The sequence below is a fragment of the Polyodon spathula genome, chromosome 2, assembly GCF_017654505.1.
Source record: "Polyodon spathula isolate WHYD16114869_AA chromosome 2, ASM1765450v1, whole genome shotgun sequence".
NCBI classification, from domain to species: Eukaryota; Metazoa; Chordata; class Actinopteri; order Acipenseriformes; family Polyodontidae; genus Polyodon; species Polyodon spathula.
In genome coordinates this window covers 76887474-76913538 of record NC_054535.1, presented here as the reverse complement: position 1 = coordinate 76913538, position 26065 = coordinate 76887474, and the positions used below count along the sequence as shown (strand labels likewise).

At 37.5% G+C, this 26065-nt stretch overlaps 1 protein-coding gene across 6 annotated transcripts in view; it reads right to left on the bottom strand.

Annotated features, from left to right (window-relative positions):
• The window catches only part of LOC121300832 (cAMP-specific 3',5'-cyclic phosphodiesterase 4D-like), a 401364-nt gene that overhangs the window by 4861 nt on the left and 370438 nt on the right, over positions 1–26065 (bottom strand). For all 6 annotated transcript variants that reach the window (XM_041229733.1, XM_041229744.1, XM_041229755.1 and 3 more), the window contains 6 exons: positions 18174–18286; positions 5289–5382; positions 3528–3700; positions 3125–3223; positions 2072–2236; positions 935–1034 (listed from right to left, as the gene is read on the bottom strand). In XM_041229733.1, the coding sequence (XP_041085667.1) occupies positions 935–1034; positions 2072–2236; positions 3125–3223; positions 3528–3700; positions 5289–5382; positions 18174–18286 (744 nt within the window). The remainder of the gene's footprint in view (positions 1–934; positions 1035–2071; positions 2237–3124; positions 3224–3527; positions 3701–5288; positions 5383–18173; positions 18287–26065) is intronic.

The following is a 26065-nucleotide window of genomic DNA, read 5'->3' as shown; positions in this document are numbered from 1 at the left end:
AACATTCGTATAGCAGTTCACTTTTAAACGTTGCTTTACCGAAGTCTTGTTTTTATAAGGTCGTTTCAATTGAATCTACCATTTCTTAAAACTCATGTAACTGTACATGCCCATCTGTTTCATGTTTACTGTTTCACTCTTAACATTCTTAAAAATGTTCTTGTTTCTGTCAATGAAGGCAGCTGCAAATAAGAATGTCCTTTGATCCCTTTCCCTTTCTCATTCAAGTGCACTTATTCCAGCCCAGCAACCCATACAAATTGCTAGAAGCCCTTTGTTTTGAAGTTGATGAGTCATCTAAAAGCAATTTACTGCAGGGTAGTCCCAGGGTTAACAATCAGAAAATCTAAGGTTGGGGGAATCCATTGCCTTATATAAACTCCACAGTTGAAGCAGACAGTTCCAAGTATATAAACCTGCTGTTACAGACTGTATTCTGTAAAATTTGGTCATATATTATTTGAATTGGACACAATGGGCCCAATTCGATAAACATTTAGCTGGAAAAATATTAGGATATAGACAGTCATAAAACAAGTTAGCAATTGTGAAGCTTTTTTTTTTTAAATACAGAACATTAATTCATCAGTTGTGCTAATCGAGTCAAAATAATAATAAAAAAATGCTCCACATTTGCTCAGGTTATAGCATGGATTTTATAACCAATTGCATGATCACCAACATGCATCATGCATTTAAGTATTGATAACAATTGCTTCCATGCATTTCTATGATGGGTAGCCATCAAGTTGTGAATGCATGCTATGCTAGATTTAAAATTGATTATGAAGGGTTAAGCATGAAGGTACACAATGTCAATTTCAAATACGGCCGTCCCAAAATGTCTTATTTTAAAGTCTTATGTTCATTTGTGTATTTTAGATATATTACTGAATGTAAAGAACATTTTCTTGCAGAACAAAAGCTTACTCACTGGTGCTAATAAGGAACTGGTTGGATACTCCTGGGTGATCTACATCATGAATAGCACTGGCAAAAATGGCAGCAAGAATTTCTAGATCGGTGAACACAGCCTAGGAAAAAAAAAAGAACAAAGAAAATAACAAGACTTAATTATGTGAACATAAAACTTGAACAGCTTTTACATAGCCATATTCTGTCAGCTGAAATCAGTATCTTCCCTATTTAATATAAATATAACCCATCCAACACCAGGAATCATAGTTTAAACCACCAGTGCATGTACAAAAGGTTTGAAATTCCAACTTTTTTTTTTTTCAATTGAAAATAACATATTTTAAGTTTTTGGGGTTTATTTTAACAACCCGAACTGTGTCCGATCTTAATACCGATGACATTTAATTCTGTAGAAATCAAGAGCTTTTAAGGGTCATATATTGTTATATGTTATATATAACATACACACATTCCAATCAGACGGTAACACTGGCTGCAGATCGTGTACTCCAGCACAGTTTTGACACATTTCACAAACCCACAAGGCCACCCCCAAGATGAAATTATCCAACACCATCAGGAAATCACACTTTTTCTTCAAGCCGCCCTGACGTCAAAGGAAATATCACTCACTGAGAGCAGCTAAGAGTCAGAAGTGATAAATACATTCTTAAGATACTGGTGTAATACTGAGCTGTAACATTTCTACATCCTCCTTTTAGAAGTATAGCTAGCATGAACACAAAAAAGCTACTCTCGGTGCATGGGTTATTAGTTTAAGTAGCTTCTCAAACCAACAAAACCTGTCACTTTTATACCGTACACTAACAGTATATTTCAAAACAAATCTATTTTTGTCTTATTAGGCTTGTTTCTCAGACCCTGATTAAAGGTAGTCGACAATAACTGCTAATTAGGGTCTGTCAAACCAGCTGCTTTCGTGGTAAAAAAAAATATAGAAATAAATAAATACATTAATACAGTATTTATACATAAACTACTAATGACTTTCAAAAGGTACTTGGTAAATTAGGAAAACAGTTTATACTGGAAGAAATAGCTTTGACAATGTTATTTGAACATATAGAAGCGTAGCATACAGCATTTATTGTGACAGCACTGGTCTTTTGTGAGAGTGCTTGATAACACAAACCTCTAGAGCAGGGGTAGACAGCAGCACGTGAGTTGACTGAGCAACATCAGCAGCGTGGATGTTGTTGTGATACGCGACATCTGCATGGTAATGATCTTCTAAAGTCATCAAGTAGGTGATAAAGGTGTCTAGAGGAATTTTGAAGGTTTTTAACAAATCCCGTTCCTAAGATTTAAAAAAAAAATAAAAAAATAAATTCACAGTATTTGAATCTCAGTGTCTGAACAGAACAACATTTTATATAACAACATTGCTGTTAAGTCTGGAAAATGGTAATTATGTTATTTGATGCTTGTTAATATAATATATGTAATTGCGGATTTGATACTAATGAAAGAGACTCCAAATGCACTAAATCTGACCTCTAGTTACAGCTATTAATATACTATATGTATTGGCTTGCTCTGAGTAGATCGTTTGTCAACAGGTTGTTCTGCTATGCTATCAGTAGAAGCCTCTGTGAAGCACCTGCACCTCAAAGTGGACAGTGGTATAATATGCAGTATTATATACAGGTAAAATGTAGTAATATGTGAGCACGGGAAATTGCACTTAATTAGTGCAGTTGTACCGAGACTCCAACTGAGTGAATGATTAGCAATCGAGAGGAGAGTTAAGTTAAATATACAGCAATTGCTGCAGCGTGCTGGAAGTGCCAGCACAGTCCTTGTTTAGTGTTCGTCCACTCATTTGTCTGTCTGTTTAGTGTTAGTATGTTTTGTTTGTATATTTATTTTGGCTCAAGTGCCATGTCCTGTTTTGGTGTCAGTGCTTTTGTTACAACATTTTTATTTTCTGTCTGTTTGATTATTAAACTGCACATCAGCACCTTCACGATTTCAAAACATGCGGTCTGTGTTGGTTTCTGTTTCTGGTCTGACATCACTCACTACAGCCGACTTTGTGACAGTATCCTAATATAAGTTAATGTGACAGTATCCTAATATAGTTATATATATATATATATATATATATATATATATATATATATATATATATATATATATATATATATATATAAAAAGGTCAAATAAATTCAAATAAATTTCTCACCTGGAAAATTGTGTGCATCATGACTGTTAAAGGCCTGTTTCCCGAAAATTCTGCAACTTTGAATGCATTAAGGCCCCATTTATTGATGTCTTCTAACTCCTACAAATGAAAAGGAAGCTATTGTGAAAATGGAGATTTCTTATTAAAATACACATATTCTGAAAAACTATTTTAAATCCATGACATAGGATGTACTTATACAAATAGTTCAGGACAACCCCGTCACATTTAATTCTTATTTTTACCACAATTTGCTCGGGAAAATTTTTTAATTTCCCCAAAATTAAGTTGTTAGGAGTAGAAATGGAAACAAACTCAGGTAGGGATGGTCAACTGGGTTGCAATGTATGAGATCACAGAGACTCCATTAGTAGAATTGTGTTTTACTTTAATCAATGCTTACAGCTGCCAGTGAATCTTCCATTTCTGTTTTGACCCCAAACCGTGGAATATTTGAGTTTGTTAAACTGGTGCTGTGCATTAGTTTCTTCACCCCGCTGATCTGAGACATCGGCTTCTTTTTCTTGTCTTTCTCCTTCTGTGCTGGAGAAGGCATGTCCACCTCATGTTGTTTTTCTGTGAAGTAAAGGGTAAAATATCAAAATATTATTCGTTTATTTATATACAGTACATAAAGCTCATTAAATGCAATATTACTTCCATACATTTTTCAGAATTGGAAAAACAGGTTCCTCAAAATGTTATTTTCAAGATCATCTCTTCAAAGAACAGATTTAAAAGCATTAGATTTTAGAAGTTGTAATATTGTTTGTTGGTTCAAGGGTCAATGTAGACTAAAGCTGTGAAACAAGCCTCAGGAGCGTGGGATTTGAAATACATTAATTCCCAAGAAAGCCTGAAGAATTGATCATTTGTGTGGGTTTGCATGGCCCCATAATTGGACTCCTAACAGGTTTACATAATATTGCCTTCCACTAATTTCAATGCATTGCATGTCACAGCTTTGCATTCATTAACCCCCCACACATTTAAACAAGAATACATGGGAAAACATAAACATTTCACATTTTTTTTTAAAATAAATTTTACCCAATTTTTTCTCCCCAATTTCGTATGCCCAATTATTATCTGTATCCTCTGCTGACTGCTCGCAACCCCCCTGCCGAAATGGCAGCTGGAGCACCGAAAAATGACAGATCCTGCCAATCTGTCATTTTTTGCACTGTGGATCCACAACGAGGCCACCAGACCTATAGTGCTGGAGGACAACACAGATCTGATGGCCCCACTGCAGAACCACAGATGCCCTTGTTGGCCACAGGGGTCCCTGCTGACCTAAGCCCTCCCTACCCCCCTGGTCACGGTCAGCTGTGGCACAGCCTGGATTTGAACCATTGATGTCCAGGCTATAGGGTGCATCTTGCACTCTACGCAGATGCGCCACTCGGCAGCCCCTATGCTTCACATTAAAAAGGTAACGATTGTATACTGTTTATGGAAACAGTTGTAGTTTCAAACTTACAATACCAAAGTGTGTATAACATGTAAACCAGCAGTTTTGTGGATTTATTTTTACGTTTCTCATTTGCAGAGAAATAATAAGAATAATGAATTCAAACGGCAGTGTAATAAGAAAAGTAAACAAAATACACATAAATAAAGAAATTCAGCAGCACATTTGAATGTTTAGCACCAATACATAAAGTGTATGTGTGTATTAAAGGGAATCCTATAGTATTTAAATGAATAAATAAAGATCATCTGAGTGTGGCTTGTTCTGTATGGGTATCGAACACAGACACAGTGCTATATACAGACAGCAAGGGTCACGACAGAAAGTAGTACTTGAGATTTTCACACTGGCCAAGCCGTTGATCCAGAAAGAGCAGCAGGCCTTCTCCTTGCTGAGACACTGACTAGCGCAGCCAGGATCTGAAGCTTACTATTTTTGTCATCTTTGCAGTGTAAGGCAGTAAGTCAAGCTGCCAGGTGATCTCAAGCAGAAGAGTTTCTGCCTCAAAGTTTTTTTTTTTTTTAGTTGAAATGGAATTTCATGGGATTTTCTGCAGGCTGAAATCATAATTACTGTACTGTACGGATATACATCCGGTGAGAAATAAGGTCTGCAGATTTATTAAATTTGCATTTGCTGTAGGCAATCAAGCCTTTCAATGCCTTCCAGCAAACCGCCCAATGCACTTACCTAAAAATGTGCTTGATATGAACTCCGAGACCTGGTTGCCAGATCTGCTCATTTCAGACAGGTGGGTAAGTTCCCGGTTAAGCATTCTTTTGAACTGAAAAATTTAAAACAAAACAGAAATAAGTATGTTTTCGATTACACTGGTGGAAGAACAACAGGCTATGCAGGTTAAACATTACATGGTTGTTTTGCATTTTTGAAAATACTCATAGTTAAGGAGAAATAATTAGTATATTTCCACAAAAACCGATAGCACTGTGCCTATCTGTTTTTTAATCAGGGGTATTGAATAATTGTTTTACTAATTTATTGTTTAGTGTTGTATTTCATAGTGGCATGTTCCACTTTATTTAGCCTTAGTTACTGTTTAGGAATGAAAGCCCAATTAAACCAGCCGTAGGTGTTTTAATTAGTGTTGGACACCAACATGCAAACATGTTAAATAATCTTTATGGAGCCTGAACATTTATAGCTTGAGCAGAATCTGTATAGTGGCTCTTTGAGAGACATTGTGAATGCTTATCAAGGCTTAATTACATCAAGCAGACTATGTGCTTCCCCACAACTGGAATGATAGATAATTGGTAAAATAATCATGTCAGGGAGGTGGTAGTGGGGGTGCAGGGCATTAAATACTTTATTCACACTGTACACAGATATAAGAACGACAGGCTAAAGGTCTGACTTGAAAAAAGAAAGAAATCTAAATGACTAATGAAACACGCAGCATTAAGTGACAGCAAGATTCATTTGCAGCAGACTACCCATTCTGATTCAATACATACAGTGAACCATTTTGGAAATGTACAATATACTGTATGCCCAGAATAAGGTCCATATTCACAAAACATTTATGAACAGCTTTTGAGACGTGACTCTCTTGAAAATACTGACTAATGCTTCTGATGGGCTAAGATGGCCCCCAGCTACTGTATCCTGGCAAGGATTGTGGATTATGAGAAATCCTTTCCTCCACAAAAGGCAGCATTGCTGAATAATGTAACACACATACATTTTCTGTGAATTATTTTCTGCGGTACACAAAGGAGAATTTTTATATTGGTGTAATGTACAGTAGTAGCTTGTTTGCAATGCAAAACTCTGCATTGTGGTGGCTTTCAGACAATGACAAATTACATATCCATCTCTTCAATTCTTTTAAACAGAAATGCAATTTGCTTTGTATTTCTCATACAAACTCCATTCTGAATCGTCCACATGACTTGAAAGCATAACCTCATCTGTCAATGCACATGAATGTTGAGTATGCATAAGAAAAGAGTATCAATTATTTTGTTCCACCTGGGTCAAATGAAACCTATTTAAGTAGATGCATTCCTGCCTCTAGATAGAATTCAAACACATTAATATACATCCACATGCTAAGAGCCAGCTGCACCTCTGTGGGAAACAAACTCCCTGGTGGCAGCAGCAAGCCGAGCCTTCATCTTAAAAGAACAGTTGAAACTAAACTTGGCTTTGTAAGATAAAAACACATACACATATTTCTTTACAAATCGATCAACCTTTCCAAAACGATGATAATTTACCAATGACCGTACATTCCCAGTGCCACTGCTCTTAGCACACTGCCAAATTGGTGTTTATGCTTCGTCATAAACACTCTTAAGAAGTATTCATTGATATGATAAGCAAGAGGGTTCCGTTGAAGCACACTGCTTTTCTAATCTGACTAAGATAAATGTGTTCAGATGCTCAGGCTTTCTGGTATGTTCCCCTTTTCAGGACAAAGACTTCACAGAATATATCAGCAGACACAATGCAATCCAAGCCTAAACATGTGCACATTGTGTTATTCAGTTATTACAACATGTATAATAATTTGTATTATTTTATGTATTGAATGGTTTTAATAAAGATACACATTTACTGTAATATTTGATGCTAGTGCTGGTAGTGCTGGTCACCCATAGATCTACCTTTCCTTTAACAAAATGATACAGTAACAATTCCACCTCACCAAATAACTCCTCCAATCTTACCTTTATATAGCCCCAAGAAACCGAAAGCAAGTAGTTTGCCTCTGGCATTTTGAAAAATGTTAGGGACTGCGACCAAGCAAAAAATCCAAGAAATGCAAAGCAGCAGCAGCAGTAGTAGCTCACGCAGCAGCAAGATGTCTAAACAGAACTGTTAATCCAATAATTGCTGGTATCAGATTATTTTATGTGTACAGTACTGTAGGTGTATCTGGAGTAACTTGGCAATATATTCCATGATTCCCTTTTTTCCCCGGACTGAAAATGCCATTTGTATAGATCCAGATTGGAGATATGTGTCAGGTGAAGCTGAAGCCAACAGAGAGCAGGATCTGATGAGACAGCCAAAGAGCTGGGCAACAGCATCTTCTTGTGTCCACCAGGGCTTGACGAATAATATATGCAGAACACTCCTGGAAGTACTAGTTCTGTCAACAGCTTCCAAATAAGGATAATTTAATTGTACAATCAGCCATGTACAGCACTTGGGCAATTGCCACCCCCCAATAACCAGCCACTCATTTTCTATTTTAATAACAAATGTGCAGAACAGGAGGTACAGAGAGATGCTGGTTACTGATTGGTAGAAGGCAGGTGGCAAATCAGTTGGGGCTAACAATGTGTTCTCGCCTTTATTTCAGCTCTACAGTAAATGCTATTTGATGGGTAAATCTTCCTGAAAGGCACTGTAGAGTCTACTCTATTACTGTCTGTAACTTGATTATATTTTATACCATATTTAGATGTGCCTATTTCTTTTAAATATCTATGAGGAACAACTGTTACTGGCAAACCAAACTGCAGAAGAAGAATTCATTGTTCATGAGAACCTGTTCTTGTCTGGTTAAAAATTTGGTTGAATTATTGACTGATATTATAGAATCATTGTATAAGTATTCAAATTTGTACATGCAGCAGTTTATGAGAATGAAGTGACATAAGAGTAAAGAAATCCAGCTCACTTTCCCATTCAAATCCTATCTAACTATATTAGCTTCAATATTCAGTCGCCCATTGCTTCAGCTGAAGTAACATCTTGTAACACTATTGTTGTTTTTGGGTTGGATGGTAGTTTGTGGTACTACTGTAAATGCACTGCTGTTTGAGCACAATACATTATTTATTAGAACGCTGACTTATACGTGAGAATGTCATCAGACAGCACAAAAGCAACAGAAATGTTAAGAAACAGTCAATCCATGGTTGTAAATTTACACCATAAAAATCAAATCTATCTATTCTATTCTCAAAGTATTTGTATTCTAAATATAGTCACAGCACAAAATAATGCAAAACAGCTTCTCATACAAGTTACATTATTATAGACGGCACTGGATAAATATACAGTATATAGGGACTATACACTGCCCTCTAGGGTTCATAGGAAAAAGAAAAGACCGCTAAATTAATAGGATGTACTAAATATTTATCGTACATCAGTTTTGAAAGAAAAAGATGGTGCTGGTCTTTATAATGTATATAATGTATATATAAATATAATAATAATAATAATAATAATACAGGGGGGACATAAGTCCACGGATGTGTGAAATCTGTGGATAAATGAGGTGTCATTGCATGTGACTAGAATGCTTGAATAAAATATACAAACTAGTAATGTAAACCAAATAAGCATTTACCAGAGATGTATGCAATACAATATATTACAAAGACAGAAGAATGGTTTAAATTAGTTTACCCTGACAAGTAACCTTGAACCCCGTTTCTCTAGCATTTTCTGTTACCAAAAAAACTACAAAGCTACAAGATCATAAGACATTTTATGACAGGAATAAACTAGTCAGGCCATTAGAGCTCAAAATTTTCCTGTAAACTAAGTCATGTGGCTAGCAGCTAGAAATATCACAAGGTATTATAGCTAATTTATTCCACTAATTATATTAAATAATGCTATCTAAGTGTTACTAGTTTTCTGGGATTTCAAACAAAAAGTACAATTCTATTATTTTTTTAACCTTTAAAATGAAATAAACAAGCTTGCTGTATAATTTAAACTTGTCTTACATTGCCAACAGAGGTGTTTTTTTTTTTTCAGAACAGCTTTTTAAAACAATTCTCTGTTGCAAGTGGTTCTTTTGAACCTTGACATTGTTCATCATAGTCTTTTGTTTCAGTGAGGCAAAATATGTTTGCTGGGCTTCACTTAGTAACTGCCTCAGGAGAATTTTACAGAACTGTTATGCGGTTCACACCAAGACATGAAGCCTTGCATCTGTAGTGCTTCTTGTCTTGCTGTCGACTCCACAGGTTAGACTGACGCATGCATCTTTATGTGTGTGTGTGTGTGTGTGTGTGTGTGTGTGTGCATGCACTGCAGGACATTAAGTCTACACTGGCAATAACGTTTCAGAGATAAAACTTGGGAGCCATGGATAATTGAAGTCACGGATGAATAGGGTGTGGATAAATTAGGTTCTATTATTATTATTATTATTATTATTATTATTATTTTTATTATTATTATTATTATTATTCTCTCACTAATATAAATCAGTAGAGCCAATTAGATTTGTGTTTTTTTTTTGTTGTACTGGTCACAATCTGTACCACCAGTCTATTTATGTTTTTTATACTTATATTTAATCCACAATCAGTGATTAGCCATTGAATAAAACCCACAGAGACAACTGTAAGTGTTTATATCACATTGACATGTGGTTTCTGCAGCTCCTATCAGCTTGCATTTCATTATGATGGCCAGCAGGCCAATAGGACAGTAGCTACTGTGACCAAACCTAGGAAGAAAAAAGGCCCAGGCACTGCACAGTGCAATTTGCAGTTTATTTAGTTTGAGTAAGACTAAAACAAGGAGGCATGGCTGGTGGTTATTTAATCTAACTAAGGCTTTCCCGATGTCGTGTACAGTGAGGTTACATTATTTACCCAGGATCGCTCAGTAAACTGATGACTGAGCTGGGATTAAAAACCATCATCTAATGTCTCCCAAACAGTAACTTAGAAATAGTACTTGCGGTTTATTCCGAATTTTATGGAAAAATTACAGGATTTTTTTTTTTTTTTTTAACTGTATGTTGGTTTTACTGATTTATACCCGATTTTGTTTATTCAATATTTTCTCTGTACTATTTTCTAGGAAATACTCAATTTTTAGATTAAAATGCTGTTTTATTTGGACTGTTTCACATTGTAATAAGCAGACCTACACTGTATCCTACGATACAGCAGATGTTTAGACATCAGGGGATCAAATAACGTTCAAACGTGGTTCTGTGTCACTTCACACACCTGAATCGCCTGATTATGTTGGCCAATAAAAGCCTGATTATTGTGGCAATTGCTGGTACTAGCTTGATCAAAAACTAAATTGAAATTATTTTTAATGGATGCGGAATGGGAGAAAACATAAATCAGTTTATGAATATTCTAAAGAAAATGAATGTTTTGAAGTATACAAAAAGCAAAAATGGACGAAGTCGGTCAGATGAGGTAGAGGATGCATAGCGCTGCAAATACTGCTGCATTGAGGTGCATGTTCACACTGACAATAAAAGAACAAACTAAAAAAATAAGCAACATATTAAACTGACACAAGAAAGTGAACTGAGAGACAAGCAATCCATTTATGCGGCTTTTACGCACGCTTTAATAAAAAGAGAGTGCACAATGACTGTGTTAATGGGTTTGTCAGAGCGCTCTGCTTTGCTGGACAGAGGTATCTATTGATGACTTTGTGCGACAGTACGGTCTGTCCATCAGCTAAAACACTGCCTAACACCGATAATCTTAATCATACATATTTCACAGAAAATGGTGATGCTTTAATTGGTAAACTTATGCATTGAAGTAAATGTCCAGTGTGATTTTGGACACATCTCCCAATGGCTTGCACCACCCATTTCTGTCAAATTTATTTTCTTTTTATGATTTCAAGGCGAATAAACCTGGCTTTTTTTGTGCTGATGTCATGTTCATACCTTCTGTACTATTTCCGTCAGCATAGCGATTGCCCAAACATTCGCAAAGTACCAGCTAACTTGGGAAAACATGGCTTCGACTTGCCCAGATTCTGCTCATCATACATGACAGGGACATTATTAATTAGAAGCCAGAATTCCTATGCATCATATTTCACATGTAAAGTGTGTATACAGAGATTTTCCCCCCCCCCGATTTTTTACCGATTTTATCCCTATTTCAATATATATAAAATAAACTGAAAACAAAAACCGAAAACGTAGAACACTACTTATGAAGAACCCTCGGACCACTGCAGGGCTGCAAAGGGTTTTAAAACCAATGTCATGCTTTTCCTTTTCAATTACTGCAACCCACTATATAGAAAGAAAATACATTTTCTAAATATTTGTATACATGTAGTTACAGTAACTAACATATATTTTGTTTTAAATATTTAATATAATAATATTCATATTTCAAAACTAAACATTGAACATGTGTTTTCTTTCTGTAAAGTATGTGAATACACAAAAGAATAGTGTCTGTAATTGTGATTTCAGAAAAAAAATGAAAAATGTATATGAAGCTTTTCACAGAGCTTTCTTATTTGACTATTAGTTACATTTTATATTGCCAATATTTTCATTTGAAGCCAGACCTACAATGGATACAGTTTAAATATATATTTTTAAACCCTCTTTCTAGCAGATTGTGTCACAGAATGTTCTCATGTTAATTTTATTGAATTAGAACATTTTAGGACAGGTTTAAATGGTTCTTTTAAAGGCTCACATATCTTTTGGGTTGCAAGTGAAAGACCCATAAAAAAGCTATTTCTAACATTTTAAAAATAAAACCAAGCAACATTTCAGTTTTCTGATAAAAAATAAAACAACAACAAAATTCAAACAAAACAGATGTGATGTGATGCTTATAAAGTTTAATACTGCATATTTACTAACTGCTTGGTTTCTTGATCAGTTGCCATAAAGTTGTATGAATTAAGATATTCATGTGAACATTACATAATGCACTTTTAAAGCGTTACTGCATCAAAGATGATCAGGCTACTGAGTTTTTAAAGTTATATTTCATATTCTACCATATGCTTTCTTTTCAGCTTTCTATTTCAACTATTCAAGTCTATTATTTTGTGTATGTACTGCACAATATGAATCTCTCTGTATCTTCTCTAAATGAAAGAGGAGTTGTGGTCCTCCAGTTTTGTACCCTATCCTGCATCTATTGAAGGGTTACATGCAGCCTATTGCGTCAATGAGGTGCTTTGAAGTAAAACAACAATGAGATGGGGGAGGATTATTTTGCCTGGGTGCGTCACTAAATATATTTTTTTTAAATTTGTAAATACACTGCAACCACGTAATTGTACATTTGCATGCACAATTGGAATATGTTTTTTTTTTTTTTTTTTTTTTTTTTTTTTGCAAGCTATACATCACTTTTTGTAATTGCACTGTTCCAAAGTAACTGTGTACATCTTTGTGCAGAAAAATATATACAGCTCTGGAAAAATTAAGAGACCACTGCAAAATTATCAGTTTCTCTGGTTCTACTATATATAAGTATGTGTTTGGGTAAATTGAACAGAGTTGTGGAGCATTGTTAGAGCAGAAGGAAGCAAGTTTTCTTCCAGGACAACCTTGTACTTGGCTTGATTCATGCCAAAGCTGCCCGATTCCAGCCTTGCTGAAGCACCCCCAGATCATCACCAATCCTCCACCACATTTCACAGTGGGTTCGAGACACTGTGGCTTGTAGGCCTCTCCAGGTCTCCGTCTAACCACTAGACGACCAGGTGTTGGGCAAAGCTGAAAACTGGACTCATCTGGGGGTGATTCAGCAAGGCTGGAATTGGGCAGATTTATCTTTGTGAAGGACGCATGAATCAAGCCAAGTACAAGGTTGTCCTGGAAGAAAACTTGCTTCCTTCTGCTCTGACAATGTTCCCCAAGTCTGAGGATTGTTTTTTCCAGCAGGACAATGCTCCATGCCACATAGCCAGGTCAATCAAGGTGTGGATGGAGGACCACCAGATCAAGACCATGTCATGGCCAGCCCAATCTCCAGACCTGAACCCCATTGAAAACCTCTGAAATGTGATCAAGAGGAAGATGGATGGTCACTAGCCATCAAACAAAGCCGAGCTGCTTGAATTTTTGCGCCAGGAGTGGCATAAAGTCACCCAACATCAGTGTGAAAGACTGGTGGAGAGCATGCCAATATGCATAAAAGCTGTGCTTGAAAATCAGGGTTATTCCACCAAATATTGATTTCTGAACTCTTCCTAAGTTAAAACATTAGTATTGTGTTGTTTAAAAATGAATATGAACTTATTTTCTTTGCATTATGCGAGGTCTGACAACACTGCATCTTTTTTGTTATTTTGACCAGTTGTCATTTTCTGCAAATAAATGCTCTAAATGACAATATTTTTATTTGGAATTTGGGAGAAATGTTGTCAGTAGTTTATAGAATAAAACAAAAATGTTCATTTTACCCAAACACATACCTATAAATAGTAAAACCAGAGAAACTGATAATTTTGCAGTGGTCTCTTATTTTTTCCAGAGCTGTATATATTTATTTAACAACTTGCCCATCAAGCTATCAGTAACCTAAAACCTAAAAAACTAAAACACAGTAACTGTTATGCTCTCAGTGTCATTGCAATTTTATCAACTGACAGGGGGCTAAAAACTATGCAAGCAGTTATCACTTCCCTTTTTTATATGATTTCCCAGCAGGAAGCTACAGTACTTGCTATTATGAATGAATGTGAAAGCAGGGTCCTGTGGTCTCCAGAAAGAAAATGCAGACCATAATCCATCTTATTTATTACACAGAAATTAACAGCTGCAAACCCTAACAGCAGCAGAGAAATATACAAAACATCCATACAGTAATATGATTAAGAAATGACATGTATTAGGTAAAGTTATGCTTTATCGGCTGCATTCTATTGCTAAACAGTCAAATGAAAACAAAAAAATAGAATTTAAACCCTAAAAAGACTCTCTCTTCCCCTGCAGACAAGCTCTTAGTGACAGTATTTACAGGTAATTACTCCACATTTCCAGCTTTATTCCCGTTGCTATGGACATGTCTAATATTTGCACTGCACGATGTTCTCTTTTAGACGTACAGTGCGTGCCTTAGACAGCCCAAGGCGCTGCTTGTTATTCCTGCGTTAGGGTGATACAGCAGGCTGAGCTGTGAGCTGACGAACGTGCAGCAGAGCACAGCAATGCTTGGGAAACGGAGCATGCTCAATGGGCAGCGCTGTACGTACAGTACTGGATCCAAACACAAAGGTAACGGCCAGACATCAGAAGCAGGGCACTTTCAGGGGTATGACTAGTAAAGCCTGATTATTAACACAATGTACATTGCATATAGTTCCACTGAGATATGTAACTTAAGGAAACATATAAAAAAATAGATAATAGCTCAAAATATTGGTCACAATTTGTGATGGGCATAGAAATGCCATCGAAACAGTTTATAATTTGCATGTGAATTGATTTTTTTTTTTAGTTTTTAACTTTAAATGGTGTATTAACCAAGGCTTTATCATGTCATCGTCTTACCTAATATTATTTGTACTTTGCCATTATTATAGGAATACGATTGTCAAGTTGATTCCAAATACCGTCTTTTCTGGGAGTGAATCTACCACTTAGGGGCAGGATTCATGGGCTTTATCAATCCAATCCAATCCAAAGTAAAAAATAACAATAATAGTAACTGATGCTGTTATGCTATTCATATGTAAGCAATATTAACTTAACTAATTGAAATAACAGATTCCAATCAAATATCACATCAATAACATCTATTCCATGGGGTAGTTCATATGGATTTTCAGAAAGTGGGGTTTAGAAGAATTAGAACAAGCCTGCAGTTCACAAAGTCAAGTTCAAAGTTAATTAGAATAAAAACAACCTAAATTACAGTGCAGATCTCCTGACGGTATGCTAATCTGCCATTATAAAAGGCAATTAAAACCATGAAGGAGAGAACAAGGCTGTCTTGTTACGCTGGTACTAATGTAGACAGCCTTTACTGTCTGCTACTAACTTCCCTTAAAAATACGGTGAAGAAATGATGCCCAAGGTTACCAATGATATCGAAACCATAAAAGAATCTTCTCAGTTATGAGAATGACATTAAGGAAGTGCTCCAGGTGTGGGTTTATTCAGTTTGAAGAGAACATGAATTGCTAAAAGAATTGTTGTAATGTATGTAATGGTGTTTACTTTTCAAGAAGCAAAAATACAATAATGTTAACAGAATACAACTTGACAGAGCTCCTCCATTCACGAAAGCAATTGTTTAATTTGGTGCTGACTGCATTTGCTTCAAAATACAGGCCCACAAATCCTAAGTTTTTATTTTATTTTTATGTCTGTGTTTTATGATAATATGAGCTCAACCACTTATTACCCTTCTATGTTTCAGTGTTTAAAAAGTAATTGCTGATGAAGACAGGACTGTGTTTCAAGTGTTAATTAATCAGGAATTTAAAGGGAGATGTACCAAGGTTGGCTGCAAATTACTACGACTGAAGCAATGCATCGATTTGTTGATGCATTCTATCATTTGACAACTATCGATAGTCAAGTGTGTGCATCGTTTTTGTGTAAAGAGTTTAAGCAAAGGAATGCTTTTATTTTTTATTAATTGATATCGATGCTCTTTCAAAACAATGGGCTGTATTCACAAAGCTTAAACTAATGTTTTTTCAAGATTGTTTTTAAAGAATAAAATACAGTTTGATACGTCCTTTTCGAGCAACAGTTTATCAGCGTTTAAAAAAAATGTCAAACTTCTACAAAGCTTAGTGAAAAGAGGCCTTCCAGCCTATAGTCCAAGCCTTTGTATACATCACTGCAGCACTCTGTTTGATTTCACTGTCTGACCAAAGTCACTGTCACAATGAACATGAGGGTGATTCCAGTCTCTCTGGACATGCGTTTCCCAAAACCTCACGTGGAAGTGCAGCTTGTTCCTGTTGTTCAGCTGCATCTAGACTTTAAAGTGCTTCTTCAGGGCTTTGCTGGGAATCACATTTGAAACTAATTTATGGAGTAACCTATATATAAATTATAGTTTTCTTGTAAATAGAATGAAAAATTCAAATGAAAATGCAGGCAAAAGAAGTAAAAAAAAAAATAAAATAATATATGGACCCAAAATGAGGTAGAAATATTAATTTATGAAGTATAAATAAACAAGGACATATTATTCTGGTCTTCCTTGAGGCAAAGAGGTGGCAAGATTTTGTTTATGTGAATGGTTATTGCAATGAGCCGACTACAAGAGTGTCTGCAGTGTTGCCGACGATTCAAAGCAACTAACCTCTGAATAGCAGCCCTGTCTTTATATTCCAACAGTGCATTACAACCTCCACGAACATGGCAAGATTACGCCAGATCGCTAGTGAATTCAAGTAGGTGTTCAAGAGCGACAGCAGTTACGGGAAACATTGCAGTTTGCAAACATTGCACTTCGGACGGTTTGACGATGTTGGTTAGGTTAAAGTTGCCTTTCGTAAACGGGCCACAGGTTTGTCAGGTACTGTAGGGATTTTGTTTAGATGATTCGTGTCCAATAGAAAACGGCTAATCCCTGAAACTCATTGCATAAATGAGTAGCTTTAAGACATGCTAACTAAAGAAAACTGAAAACCCAGGTTCAAGAAAGTAAAGATATGTTTTCAGTATAAACATACAGGTTAACTTTGGCAAATGTTTCCCAGTGGGTAAAAGTAGCGTTAAAGGTATCGGTAGCAGTGAAGATCAAAGTGGGGTTTTAATTACTTTCAAACGCCATTTAGCCACTTTGGATGTGACTGAAATACCTAATAAAAGGTTTGATGTAAAGTGTGGCATCAGACATGTGACCTTCAGATTGGCTGCGACAAGTCAGCCTTCATTTAGGCAAATGTCATGAGGCGCACGCGGGAGACTGATAACCTTTACAAACTCTTTTTTTTGTTTTTCAAGAAACATGTAGGTGTCAAGCATCCAACCATTACCATAAGAGATTAATCAAGCCAGGAGTAGTGCTGCTAAAACAAACATGAAACCAGACAGTTGCCAGTAAAGGAGAAGCACAGCACTGAACAGTACTGAATATAGTAATCAGCGTTTCAGGTAATTGATATGTGTCATTGACACAACAATTTGACAGGAGGGCATCATCCAGACAAATCACTTGAGGTGCACAGTATAATACCTGATTCTAACATCCAGCAATATAACTTTGGCCTGCACTCATAGCTCCATATTTAGAAATGCATTATTTGATTAAGCTACAGACACAAATGATATCAGAATAAACAGTTGTCTTAGCTGCTGTTTGTGTGATATAGCATCATAAGCAGCATTAACGCAACACTGAGCTTTACAACCAGGTAACTATTTTGAACAGGCTAACAATGTGCTTCACATACTAGCAAAAACATTTATAAAATCACCCAGAATGCACTCATAAACGCGATGAAATAGCCACTGCTTCAGTATATTTATTTGTTGCATTTGCTTATACAGTTTTAACGGGTTTACATTGACGAATTATTGTTAATAATACAATCTTAAAAGCATACTGTAATGTAGGTTTGTAATGAGTATTAAAAACCTCAGTGACATCCAACAGGTTACACGTACTGTTTTACACACGTCTGCTACTGAGTGGAAGAATGGTCATTTGTGTTTTGTATTGGATGCTTGTAAAAACACTATCAGCACTTAGAAGGAGGGCTTTGACTATAACCTGTCTTCAATAACATAACACAGATGATAGTGAATGAATAATATATTTCAGTCAAAAATGCAAAACACCATATTTTCTCTGCAGAAATTGTTAGAGATGTATAGAAAACAGCTGCCGTGCGGCTATGAAGTAATCTGTGCTCCTGCCTTACCTTATTGGAGGCCATCTCACTGACGGAATGCCTGGTTTGTAGTGTGTCCAGCTGGTCCAAACACCAGTCCAGCTCCTCCAAGGTCTCAGCGGCCAGTTTCTGGTAGGCCTCCTCTGCAAAGAGACAGGTAAATTCAGTTCTCAAGCGCTTCACGGGGCTAACACAGACATCCAAAGGATCCTCCATGCCATAGACAGCCATGTTCGGATGCCCAATGTTCACACATGAGTGATTCTTCATAATGTTGTAAAAACCCTTCAGTGAAGAAAAATATCTGCTTTCCCAGTTCAGAGCAGCCTCCTTATCCAGGTATCACAATATTCCAATCCCAGTTAGATTACTATTGGTTGATCAAACACATATAGTTCTGGGTCTATGTATCAGTCTGCGTAAAAAACCTATAACAAAACTATATTCCTTGTAAAAGCCCCACTACTGTCAGTAATTCAAACTCTGGCATAAATGGCCAAAACAATCCCAAGGTGTATCCATAGCAAGGTTAAAAATCAGTTTTTGAGTTGTGAATAGGTCCATGTTAACAAAGAATAGCCATCTAACTTCTCAAAGCTGTAGCATTTAATAATGCATAGCAATAACAAAAGAGAAGTGCTGTAGCCCAGCTTCTTGAAACAGTTAACCATAGGGATCAGTGACGGTAAATGATGATTTGATTTCCTGTTTCTTAAGCCTCCGGTATTAATGACACATTGCTCACAACTGCCTGACAAAACAAAAAATGTTTCTGTCTCTTCAATCTTTTAGTCAGGGCATTATGAGGCATCGTGTAGCCAAGCAAGAGTGCTGTTTCCTTTGAACCAAAACCAAAAGCTTTAGCACTACACGAGCGGTGAGTCTGGAAATCGTAAAACCTGGCATGGACTTCTTCTGACTGGTGGACCTGATACTGCATGAACACTGCAGGCACAAGGCTGCCTTTGATAACACCCACAGAGGACAAGCCTGAACAATATCTGTATAATTACAAATAAACCAAATGCATAAGTTTCCTTTTTGTTAAATAAAACAATATTGGAATTATCAATGCAGTCATTCTTATGTCTGGTGTGGACGTGGAAGGGGAGCGTAGCTTACTTTAAAGGCTGAAGTTTCACTGCAATAGCTTCATTTTGCTTGTGAAAAAACAGATAAATGCAATGGTGATTTTGTATTTAATGTAATGTTCCTTATATGTGAAGTATGCATGCCCCACAATTATATTACATTTTAGATTAAACTACGAACCCATGTGTAATGGTTTACAACATTCATCTGTATAGCCATACACCTGTAACCAGACATTTTTGGCCTTTTAGATTGCATTCATTCTATAAAGGTACCACTTGCAACAGAAAAAGGCTGCATACATTTATCTAAGGGAAGCATAACAAGAAAGTAGTGTTTTTGTTTTACTTATAAAAAACAGCAAACTAAAGTGCCTCATGATCTAGTTGTCAGGGATGCAGAAATGTCTTCTGTGAGGACCAGGGCTGCTGGTAAGGGTCATTTTATCATACTGACGGGGATTTTTTTAATGTTCTAAAATGTAATCTATATATTAACCCTTAGCGGTCCATTTATTCAGCGCTTACCAAGCGTGTCAGATCCAATTTATTTTCACACGCGCTGTTCATTTTACATGTGCTGTTTAAATTTTTTTTTCCCCCCCCCAGAGTAAAACAGGTTTAAAAGGCCCTGCATAGCAAAAGGACACTCAGTACTGCATGTTCGGTGTATTTTTCACATACCTCTTTACAGACGTGCATACTGATAAATCCTCTCCCGATCACTCGTATTATCACCAAACTCCTCAATAATGCGATCCAAGTCATTATTTTATTACTATAACATCTCAAAAAGCTCTGCAAATGTCTGTGATAGTCTTTGATGCTGAAGCAGCTATCTCCTTTGTTTGTGTCCGTGTTATCTCTGTGGTGCAGGGGCTATGTGTATTGCTGAGATACGTCCCCTTTCTTTCGGCTTCATTTAGCTCCTACTGGTCTCACTCAGCCTTTTCACTGCTTTTTCCGGAGAAAAAACAACTAGAGACTTGTGCTTTACGTCTTTTTGATGACTAGAAAGGGAAAATTGTAATGTCAGACCTGGTCCGACATAGGACCGCTAAGGCTTAATGGATTGCAATCACAACTGAACTAACTTCCATCTGAAACCACTTTCCATTAGTCGACTACCAGTTTCTGAGGTCGACTGTCATTTAACTGGGCGACTTTTCGGTGCTACCCCTACATACTTTTGAGGTTTACAAAAAGATAAACAAAAGGAAAGAGACAGCTCACTATACCGTTCCTGTTAGGATGCCACCCTCGCATTCTACCAGATAATAGTCCTGAACCAATGTGCACCGATATACATCAAAATCTACCCTTTACACTGCCATCCTATAAACGCACGAGCCAAGCAAACCCTCAGGAATACATTGCAGTTATCCTCACTTTACTGTCTGTAGTTTATTGGATTTTGTAGTAAAATCATGAAAAAGTATGGAGATTGTCAGTAGTCTGACTTGCCCAGTAAAAAACCCACAGTACACAGATTCATCATTCCTTTGCATATTGTAACTGCTATTGTAACAAATGTAAAATGTGCAATTGTTAACTTTTTCAAATAACTATATGATGTTCTGTGACAGTATGGTTTAGTGTTGATGTCACAGACCAGGGAGTAACCACACACAGGCAAGGTACTACTTGGGTGAGTCGCAAATGTGTTCTTTCTTTATTAATTAGAAATAAAATATTTAAACAAAACGCTACACACAAAACAGAACAGCATGGTGGCCAATATAAACGGACACAGTCTTCTAAGAAGTAGTGTGCTGGTGTATAAAGCCAGCAGGAGTAGCAATTGTTATTTTTATATTATGTTCATCCTCTCTGAACAACCAACAACCTCCATGAGTGGCAGATTAGCTCTTTACATACACATGGCCATCTCCAAATTGGTAAACACTTAATTAAGCTAGAATTTTAAACCCATCCATGCTGTAAAACAATAGTTTTTAAACACCAAACAATACCTTTAAAACATAATAATACAACACAAAATACAAATAAACCCATGGGCGGGGTGTACCCCATCACATGTTCATTGGTGGCTGTTTTGAATTACTGTATTATCAAAATGAAAAGATAGTTAAAATCACAACATTAAAAAAAAAAAAAAAAAAAAAACTTTGGGAGGCTGACACAGCATTGGGACTTGAAAAAAATGCCTGGTCACAATTACAATGCAATTGTAAACTAAGGTTATAAAATAGTCCTTTATTTCATATGAACAGGGCACTTACTGGAGCTTCATCATAGTACAAAATGAAAACAGCACAATGATATTATCCCTTAGGCACACAGCTCCTTTAATCACAGTAAAAAAGGTAACCAAACCAAATATTTTAACCAAAGTTAAAACCAGAGACAATCAGGGATATGCAAGCAAGCAATAGTTTGATACCTTTTACAGCTAAGGTTCTGACCATTTTCTGTTATGCAAGTAAATGAAAGTCATTTTTTACCTTCCTGATATGATAGTATAAAATAAAAAGAGAGAATATAGAAAGGAGTACAGGGCACTGAGTCCATAACTTTAACATTGAATGAGAAAACAGGATTAGAGTTGGGCATGTTGCTATACTTGGCTGTCTGACAGAGAAGCAAGAGTGAAGTGCACAAAGTTTCACACTATGTGGGTTACCGTATCTGGAAAGGCAGTTTCAGGGCATTTCCATTATTACAACATATCAAACGCAAGGAAAATAAAACTAAGAGTGTTAAAACATATTCATAATAAGTCACTATAACCTCTTTTATAATTGTGGTGATTATTTTTTGTATTGCTTTGTAAGTGCAAACTTGCTAATGTAAACATTTTTATGTTCACATGAAACTACTTTTATTTCACAGCGGGAGTTAGAGCTATGTGAAGAATACTGGTTAGTATTTAGAGGCTTAGCCTCGAGGGAATGATAATAGCCTGACAGCCAGGAGTGCTTGATTTGAACTGTTAGTGGCCTGCGGGCCAGGACAAAGGACGGGGTCTGGACTTTATACCGCAAGAACCTCGTACTGTGGAGTTTGGCCCCATGGGCCCCTGGGACCCCCTGAGAAACACAGAAATCCTCTGACTCTGAAGAATCCTGGAGGCGCTGCCTCATGGACTGGGATATGCACCCAGAAGACAGAAAGGTTAATAACCTGGAAAGAAGGAAGGAAAGAGAATCCCTGTCTCCAGGAACCGCCCTCAAAGAGGTGAGGCAAGTCCTCCAAGGCCAGGCACTGGAGTGTGCCCGCAGCGGTATCTGAGACAGAGTTTGATAGTATTTGGTTTTTAGTATTTAAAGCTTGTAGATCACTACAGCTTTTACTGGTACAATGAGAGAGAAACAATAGAGTCCCTGGGTGAGACAAGAAAAAGCACATGAGCTGTGAAAGAACAGTGTGGCCGGTTGTCCTCTCTGACTCGCTGCGACGAGGACCCCCCTTTTAATGAAGGCATGAGTAGCTGTGGCTGACTCGAGGCCAGGGAAGTGAGATTCACTAACACACCCCCCAAAAGGATGGACCACCGGCTCCCCGCAAGAACCACACCTGTGAAGACAAACAAAAGACTGTGTGCCAATGCGCAACAAAGAACAGGGAAGAAGGACAAACAAGGACAAAAAGGGAGACATGGTTAGTAAGACAGGCTATGTGCAACTCTCCGCTCGATGGAGAGGAAAAAACGCAGGTGTTAGGAGGAAACCTCTGGTAGTCCTGACGGGAAGGGTGTCCCCACTCCGGGCATACTAGCAATTGATTGGTGAGCTGTTGAGATGTCTGTAGGAAGAGAACAAACGTAGAAGTGGACTGCTGCTGATGATCAGTGACCTATAGTTTTTATAAGGTGATGACTAACATTGGCGTTTGCTGCTGATGGAGCTGCATCTATCCTAAATGACAGCGAGTGGAAGCGACAGCGAGTGGGAGAAGTACAGGCGTGGAAAAGTACAGAGCAATTTCAAAGCAGAAAGGAGAAATTGCATCTTGAATTGCTTTAATCAGAAAACAGAGGACATTGGGGAAACACAGCAGCAGCTCAAAGTCAAACAGCCGCGTGTGTTTTTCTGATAACAAACAAGCTGAAACTCGGAGCAGCTGATTCAAATTCAGCGCCGTTTTCAGACACGGGCGAGGGGAGGAGCCAACAGCACAGCAGAACAACGCAGTTAAACGAGGCAGTCTTCCCAGCGACAGCGAGTGGAAGCGACAGCGAGTGGGAGAAGTACAGGCGTGGAAAAGTACAGAGCAGTTTCGAAGCAGAAAGGAGAAATTGCATCTTGAATTGCTTTAATCAGAAAACAGAGGACATTGGGGAAACACAGCAGCAGCTCAAAGTCAAACAGCCGCGTGTGTTTTTCTGATAACAAACAAGCTGAAACTCGGAGCAGCTGATTCAAATTCAGCGCCGTTTTCAGACACGGGCGAGGGGAGGAGCCAACAGCACAGCAGAACAACGCAGTTAAACGAGGCAGTCTTCCCAGCGACAGCGAGTGGGAGAAGTACAGGCGTGGAAAAGTACAGAGCAGTTTCGAAGCAGTTTGAAAGCAGGTTGACAGCTGCAGAAGAAACTAAACTTCAAAAAAAAAAACCTCAACATGGTCTTCAAGCCAGTAATCTGTGACACCTGCTTGATGTGGGAAATCCGAGAAAACCCAGCGGAGCTAAACCAAGTGTGCGTAAAGTGCCGCGCGATCCAGGATTTGCATAAACTAGTAAGTATGCTAGAAATGGAGCTGGAAGAAGTGAGACAGCAACAGGATCTTGAGGAACTGGCACACCCACAATTCATGGAAGTCTGCATCACCCCTAACAGACTGAAAGCCACCAGGGAGATAGAAGGTCAGAACAGCTGGGTTCAGGTAGGCAGAAGCAGGGAAAAAAAGAAACTTCGTCAAACACAACCACCAGAAATCAAAACAACCAACAGATTTGAGTCACTTCAGAATTTTGATGAGCAGAACCAACAACAAGAGAATGAAAGGAACAACATCCAGGACCCTATTGACAGTGGTGACCAGACAGCAAAAAGAAGGGAGGTCATGATTGTTGGGGACTCCATATTGAGAAACACAGCAAGTTCAATTCGCAGTTTGGACCCCCTTACTACAACAGTGTGCTGCCTTCCGGGAGCCTCGGTCAAGCACATCACTGAAAACGTGGACAGGCTCCTGGAACGAACAGGAGACGACCCGGTAGTAGTCGTCCACATTGGTACAAACAACATTGGAAGAGACAGACCAAAATCCCTGCAAAACAAATTCAGAGAGCTAGGAAGGAAATTAAAAGAGAAAACCAAAACTGTGGTATTTTCTGGTATACTACCCGCACCTTGCAAAGGACCATATGGACAGCTGGAAATAATTAATCAAAACGCATGGCTGAAGACGTGGTGCACACGGGAAGGCTTCACCTATCTTGATCATTGGACCACATTCTACAACGAGGACTATCTGTATAGACGGGATGGACTGCATTTAAATAACAAGGGAACCAGTCTACTCGGAGAAAAGATCCTCGAGCAGGTTCGGAAGCATTTAAACTAGAAAGGAAGGGGGGAGAAATCAACAAAAAAACAGAAGGGAGACCGCATCAAAACAAGAACAACAACTCAGGTAAGACAACCATTAAATGTATTTATCTAAATGCTAGAAGTATCAGAAACAAAATTCTAGAACTTGAAGCTACTGCACTAACAGGTAACTATGATGTGATAGGTGTTACAGAAACTTGGTTGTCTGAGAGTGATGGGGACGAATATAATATTTGTGGGTATACACTGTATAGGAAAGACAGGCAGGACAGAAGAGGAGGAGGGGTAGCGCTATACATAAGAAACAGTCTTGAAGCCCAGGTGTTAAACCTGGACAAAGAAAATAAAACCGAATCAATATGGGTCAGAATAACGGACAAAAATTCAAAAGGCATAATAATAGGAGCATGCTATAGACCGCCAGATTCAGACGGTGAGCAAAATAATCTGTTATACAATGACATTAGAAATGTGTGTAGCAAAGGAGAAGCCATACTAATGGGGGATTTCAACTTCCCCCAAATAAAATGGGAAAACCCGGTGGGTAGCGCGAAGGATGAAATAGAAATGGTGGAAATGACAAATGACTGCTTCCTAACACAATTTGTGAAGGCACCCACTAGAGGGGAGGCATGCCTTGATTTAGTCTTTTCAAATAACGAAGATAGAATAACTAAAACAGAGGTCAGAGAACCACTGGCAAACTCAGACCACAACATGGTCTCATTTGAAGTGTTTTTTAAATCCCCAAAAGAAATGACTAAAGCTAAGGTTTACAATTTTAGAAAAGCAAACTATGAAGGTATGAAACAGAGACTAACAGAAGTAGATTGGAGTAAAATAGAGAAAACACCCACAGAAGAAGGATGGTTGTTCTTCAAAAATGTAGTACTAGAGGCGCAAAACAATTATATCCCTAAAGTAGACAAATCTAAATGTAAAACTAAATTGCCAAAATGGTTTAATAGATCAATTAAAAAAAATATTCAGCGAAAAAAGGCACTTTACAGAGCATTAAAAAAGGACCAAAAAGAAAGTACGCAGAAAGAGTACACAGAACTGCAAACGCAAGTCAAAAAGGAAGTTAGAAAGGCCAAGAGAGAAATAGAAATGAACATTGCTAAGGGAGCTAAAACCAATTCCAAAATGTTTTTCCAATATTACAACAGCAAGAGAACATTCAAAGAGGAGATTAAATGTTTAAGAGATACAAATGGCAAAATCGTAGATGAAGAAAAAAAAATAGCAAATATGTTAAATGATTACTTTTCACAAGTTTTTACAAAGGAAGATACTGACAACATGCCCCACAT